The sequence below is a fragment of the Amblyomma americanum genome, chromosome 4 (assembly GCF_052857255.1).
Source record: "Amblyomma americanum isolate KBUSLIRL-KWMA chromosome 4, ASM5285725v1, whole genome shotgun sequence".
NCBI lineage: Eukaryota > Metazoa > Arthropoda > Arachnida > Ixodida > Ixodidae > Amblyomma > Amblyomma americanum.
In genome coordinates, this window is record NC_135500.1 from 178,991,308 (window position 1) to 178,997,620 (window position 6,313).

General features: G+C 50.7%; 1 protein-coding gene across 2 annotated transcripts; it reads left to right on the forward strand.

Moving 5' to 3' along the window:
- The first annotated feature begins 626 nt into the window (after positions 1-626).
- On the forward strand, positions 627-3,907 carry LOC144130471 (thiol S-methyltransferase TMT1A-like). Of its 2 annotated transcripts, XM_077664394.1 has the most exons (4): positions 627-928; positions 1,015-1,421; positions 2,749-2,968; positions 3,464-3,907. In XM_077664394.1, exons 2-4 carry the CDS (start codon positions 1,114-1,116, stop codon positions 3,842-3,844), a joined length of 909 nt encoding a protein of 302 aa, XP_077520520.1. In that variant the 5' UTR covers positions 627-928; positions 1,015-1,113; the 3' UTR covers positions 3,845-3,907. The 2 variants fall into 2 exon arrangements, with proteins under 2 accessions (XP_077520520.1, XP_077520519.1); XM_077664393.1 differs by having other exon boundaries at positions 627-1,421.
- The last annotated feature ends 2,406 nt before the right edge of the window (positions 3,908-6,313 follow it).

Below are 6,313 nucleotides of genomic sequence, written 5' to 3' on the forward strand. Positions count from 1 at the left end.
CCACCGCTGCTGCTAGAGCAGGAGGGGGAGGAGAAAATGTTTACGAGCACCATGACTAGCACAAAAAGAGACGCGGATGTGGACGCCGTTCTAGTGGATTTAGGTGCTGCCTTTGCCTTTCTGATGAGCCATTCCTGGCTCTTGTGGTTTGAGCTGGACAGAGCTGCATCCTAGCCTTCAATCGTTGGCGGACTGCGTTGAGATCAGGTGTTCCTGACATGTCCATACCATATAATGTAGCTAGCTCTACTATTTCCCTACAATACAGATATTCTGATTAGAAAGTTCATGGGTCTATAAAGTGTAGTTTTTTAGGGCTGTTAATAATAATCATTGGTTTTTGGGGAAAGAAAATAGCGCAGTATCTGTCTCGTATATCGCTGGACACCTCGCCATAAGGGAAGGGATAAAGGAGGGAGTGAAAAATAAAGGAAGAAAGAGGTGCCGTAGTGGAGGGCTCCGGAATAATTTCGACCACCTGGGGATCTTCGATGTGCACTGACATCGCACAGCACACGGGTGTCTTAGCATTTCGCCTCCATAAAAATGCAGCCGCCGCGGTCGGGTTCGAACCCGGGAACTCCGGATCAGTAGCCGAGCGCCCTAACCACTGAGCCACCGCGGCGGGTGGGCTGTTGTGCGTGTTTGTAGTTTTCTGAGGCTCGTTTCCTGCTTTTTGTTCGGTCCCTTAGCAGGGGGAGGGTACGTTCTTCTTTAAATAACAGTGACGCCGCATAAACTCCCCACGTAAAACGTACGTGCGGAAAATGAAGAAGAGCTGTTTTCAACGCACGTGAATGCTGCATGGAGATGATGATGATCCTGCATTCGCTGACTGGCACTGCATGCTAAACGCTCAGCGTTTGACTGTACCAGTTATTGCCATTTTGCAGCGCCTGGGTTAGATTCGGGCACTCAAGGAAATAAGGTGAGAACTGCCAGGGCCAATTTTCAAACTATGAATATACATTTGTCCGAGCGTTGACGCTTTAAAAGGCCTCGCGCCACCGGCAGGTCATCGCGAGGGAACGTGCACAGTTGCCGAGGCGCGACCACAGAGAAAAAAGGCCGTTCTTCCCCTGCGTGCCGGTTCCTGGCTGAGACGGCGAAGACATGCTCCGCTCCGTGCTACTGACGCTTGCTACGTACCTGTCGGTGGCTTCGGTGGTGCCGGCCGCCGTGCTGCTTCTGGTGCTGCAGCGCAGCCGCCGCTGCCGGCAGCTCTTCTCGACCTGGGTGTTCTACCCGCTGCTGAACCCGCTCATCAAGCACGCATTCGAGGGCATCCGGCGAGAGATCATGTACGAGCTGAACGACCTCGTCTCGTACGACCCCGAGCTGCGCCGGGAGGACGCCATCCGCGTGCTCGAAGTGGGCGTCGGTTCGGGACGAAACTTCAACCACATCTCCAGGAACGTCAGGTATATGTGGTGGCGCAAAATGACCGCCAGTATGCTGACCATACTCTGCTGCTACAGCCTCTGCACTGGAAGCCCCTGTTCCATGACGTGCTGTCATGCTAATAACGCACGTGGCTTTTGCTAGGATATGACAAACAGTTTGTAACGTGGTGGTCCTGCCTGCGCTCTCTGAGGTGTGAAAATTGAGTTGCGCTAATCGGAAAGTGTAGCTGGCTGGATTCTGGAATTATTGGTCACTCCGCTAAAACAAAAAGAAAAGGTCGATTTGCGTAGTTAGGCCTAATGTGAGTTAGGTGCGCTAGCAGTTCGGTTTTCACTTCGGTCCTGGTGTTCAGATCCAGTGTTCATGGATGGCAGTTGTTGGGATAGCGATAACGGGTTAATGTTGATATATGCGGCATCGATAATCATTTACATTCAGAGATCCCTGGGAGTCTTCCCACAACTCCTTGAGCAGTGGTGCAGCGGTCAAGCGATGCGCCACTGCACTTAACAGCAGGTGCCTCTCACGATTATATGAGCTGCCCCCTGACACGGTGGGCAGCTAAGCAGCCTGCCACAAAGCCGCCTTCAGGCAAACACGCAACGACTAACTGCAGGGAAAGGCCACTGTAAGTGCCAGCGCACTAAAAACAGCGTAAGAGGCGATAGCGCAAGCATTAAATTTTCTGCGGAGCAATTTTCTTAACTTGCGTCTCGTTATTCTTGTCAGAAATCAAGACTTGTCGTTGAATGTTACTGATCGTAAATTTTCAGATGAACTCTCGTGCACACTACAGCTTTCGCGCGAATAAAGATGACTTGAGGCGCCGCGGTAAGATGTATTTACGACGCCGACATTCCTCTTGCGCGCCTTTTACATACCCGTGTTGTCATCAACAACAGCCCTTTTTTCTTAAATTTTCTTGTTAGTCCCAAAAACGCTTCTTCAATCAACTCTATCATGCGTTATCTATTCTCCCCTCCCAAGATTTTTAAAATCTCATCTTCAATTACCCGATTCGTCCCTATTGCCTCGTCGTTGTATTCGCTCGACGATCCTTTATGTTGTCTAAAGGACCACTTGTTATCTGTTCCACGCATCAAATGTCACGTCCAAGCTCATTTGCTCTTAACTTCTGCCATGATATCATCAGCTCAAGTTTGTTGTTCTGTAATGCATGTTGCTCTCTTCTTGCCTCCGATCACTATTCCTATCACTATTCATTCGCAAAGCCTACAGCGTTGTCCTGAATTTTAATTTCTTCCACAGTTTCCATTGTTTTGGCCCCACATGTGGGTACCAGGAGGATGAAACTATTACGCGTATCTTCTTTTAACTCTTGAGGTTCGTGGCGGTGGACCACAACACGTCGGCCAAGTCCAAGTTCCTGCGCCGCCAGAGCCAGTACGCGCACATCCAACTGGAGGAGTGGATCCTGGCCAGCGGCGAGGACCTGGCGCAGGTGCCGGACAGTCACGTGGACGCGGTGATCGCCACGCACGTGCTCTGCAGCGTCACCGACGTTCGCAAGCTGGTCAGCGAGTGCCGGCGGGTCCTCGCCCCCGTGAGAATAAGCCACGTTCAATATCCTCCATGTGCGCGCACCGAGCTCCGGCAGCCGCCAAGCTAGAGCTTTTTTTTTTTCAAACATTTACTGCATGTGCTCACGTCGTTTCATTGCTGACACCGACGGACATAAGTTCCAGTTAATCTTCATCATCATCATCAGCCTGAAACAACCACGCTGATGATAACAACTGAACAATAAACAGTTAAGACCGCTATCAGAGACATATAGTTTTAGACACAAATGACGATTCAGAGCCTATACGTGCTTCTTTCTACCAGGCCCACAGCGTCTGTCTTATAGCTGCAGCCATACGAAGCAGAGATAAACAAGAAACTAGCTACGCCGCGTTCTGCCGTACTGATTGTACAAATTACGCTTCCAAAAGAAGCAATTTTTTTACCTCCACGGAACATTTTCCCAGACGAGGTTTCTTCAAACCCTTTTTTCTCGGCGGGAGGCACCCATGGCTGCGTGCGCTGTGCTTAACAGGGCGGCAAGATGCTGTTCATGGAGCACGTGGCCTGCCCTCGGGACTCGTGGACGCGGCGTCTGCAGCTGCTCATGGACCCACTGTGGCAGCTGCTCACCGCTGGCTGCCACCTGTGCCGTGAAACGAGCGACGCGCTCGTCGAGGCCGGCTTCAGAGAGGTGGCCCTCAAGGAGGTCTACCTGCCCATCCTGGCGCTCATCAGCCGCCACATCTACGGAGTGGCCACCAAGGGGGGCGCGCCCTTCCCGCGACACCGCTCGCCGAGCCCGCCGCCCCTGCAGCAGCGGCTGGCCTCGCCGACCTTCGCCGAGACCCCGACCTTCTCCGAGCCGCTGTTGCCGAGCCTTACTCCGGAGGCCGCCGTCCCGTCGACTGCGTAGCGCCTCGCGTGCTACGCTATTCAGCGACGGTGTACATTAGTAAAACTCATGTTTGTCCACGCATGACGGTCGCCTGTGTTTGTGTAGCCAAAGGCGGCTCGTTTTGCGTGACTCCGGAAGATTGCCTTTTCAAACCAAGACACGCACACGCGAACTTTGCCATAGTCGGATACAGCTTAAGTCTGCGGTGAAGCCCCGGCCACATTTAGGGCCGACGAACAAAATTCCTCCACGGCAAAAAAAAAAAGCCCGTTCACTTTTCATGTCACCTAAACAAGAAGCTAATCGCAAGAAGAAAGTAAGTTCTAGAAGTTTGAATACTGGCTCGTTTGATACAAACATTAAAAAGCAGATTTCGTTTACTGTTCTGATTGGCTAGCGGAGTAATAAGGACGCCGCGGACCGTGGCCCAGTGTTAACTGTTCTTTAAAGTTGTATCCTACTATAGAGGGCTTCATTTTCTGCTTCCTTACCATTGCCGTTAACCGCGGCCGACAGCCACCAATGCGCACGTGCAGATGGCGCCAGGCGCCAAAAGCTGGTCCGCCGCGGTGCTACCTGCGCATGCGCGTTGGTGGCTGTCGACGTGATGACGGTACACTACTTTCTCTCTCATGCTGTGCTACACCATGCATCACCAAGCAGAGTATTAGACATGGACACACAGCACTTATACATGCCCAGCTGCACAAGCACTCGTACATCCTTAAACAGTTTGGTTTATGGTTTATGGGCGTTTAACGTCCCAAAGCGACTCAAGTTATGAGGAACGCCGTAGCGAAGGGCTCCGGAAATTTCGACCACCTGGGGTTCTTTAACGTGCACTGATATCGCACAGCACACGGGCCTCTAGAATTTCGCCTCCATCGGAATAAGACCGCCGCGGCCGGGATCGAGCCCGCGTCTTTCGGGTCAGCAGCCGAGCCACCGCGAAGGCTTCGTATACAAAGTGTTTACAAATTATGAAAAGGCATTCGTTTCATTTCAAACATCAGCTGTCCAACTTAACCGAGACGTTGCTCCACATGTTTTAGCGATTTCTGTATCTGGAACACGATCCGAATTACTTAAGCGCAGCTTTCTTTTTAAGTAGTTCCACATTAAGTTCCACTTACTAGAGGTAACCTATGTGGAACCAGATTAACAGTGATATATAAAGGAAACTCAATTAAATTTGCTAGAAATTATCTACAGGAACTCCACAGGCACTATAGTCCATAGTCCATAGCCATAGGCATTTCGGGCATGGCCTTTCAGAGGTTACCAGCACTGAAGCGCACCACTGTGAGCTGCTTTGCTGTCCTTTCCCATAGGCAAGGGCTTAATATTTTTCAATCCTTTTAGGTTGCCCCAACCTAATATATGTCCTTTCCCATACGTATAGCCACAGTTTCAGCAGGTGGTAGAAGGACGTGCGAAAATGACATGTTGCGTTGCAAACGACTGTGGTACATAAAGCCTCGAGAGCATCGCAAACGCTAGCTCAAGAAAAGGTTGATGTTTTTACTATACAGATGTAATTAGCCGCTCGTTATCATACAAGACGACAGTTCTGTGACCCAGCATGTCGCCGTCAAGCACACAATTGAACCCACAAGTCTCCAACCGCCACTGTCATCGTATGATGATCAGTACACTCGTACAATGAAGCTGTTCAAGAAGGCGGGAAGCCTCCCTGCAAACCTTGCATAGAACCGTGTGGCACCACTGCCTAGAGAGGCAAGCAGGGCACGCCCCTCCGCGTGGTATCAGGGAAACACAATTATGTAAATTGCCGAAAGCACCACATCCATGAAGAAAACCGCCCTGAAGAAACTGCGCGATTTTTTAAACAAAAAGTGTTATAAATCATTTCAGAGCCCTGTGGTGCAAACCCTGCGTCACCAAGGAGCTGAAGAGGTCTGCTCTACGACACCAGAATTCCGATCACACTCCAGCCTGGATATGTAAAACAAGCTCAAGAGAATTCCGGACAGCATGATGTTGAAGTACCGTCACCAGGCCTTTACGGATCTCGTGACGTGTTGCTCTTGGCGCTTGAGCTGTGGCAAGGAGCCGTGCCTGAGTCACCTATACGTGTGTGTAAGTCTGAGCACAACACCAGGACTTAATCGCTGTTAGGGCAAAGGTCCTGTAAGGCGCACTCAACCCATGAATAACTTCCGTCTGTTGTGACTCACAACTGCGAGATAAGCCCACTGCGTCGCCGCTGTCAGCCACATTCTTCCCGCCGATAAGTGCGGCGCCGGCTTATCTCTCCGATCGAACACAATGCCCGTATTTGGATACAGGAAAAAAGGCACTCCTTCCAAAGGAAGGCAGAGCATTTTCACTCAAGGAAACATACAGAGACAAAAAGAAGCTCACAGATACTCGACCCAACAATGAGCAAAACTTTCGAGGGCTAATATATAGCTTTTCCTCTTCCCGCTCCTGTTGTAAGCTATGATATTTTTTTTCATAGTGTAG

Coding starts and splice junctions, on each gene's coding strand:
- LOC144130471 (XM_077664393.1), top strand. CDS start 1,114: ATGCTCCGCTCCGTGCTACTGACGCTTGCTACGTACCTGTCGGTGGCT. Junction 1,422..2,748: donor CACATCTCCAGGAACGTCAG/GTATATGTGGTG, acceptor TTAACTCTTGAG/GTTCGTGGCGGTGGACCACA. Junction 2,969..3,463: donor GCCGGCGGGTCCTCGCCCCC/GTGAGAATAAGC, acceptor TGTGCTTAACAG/GGCGGCAAGATGCTGTTCAT.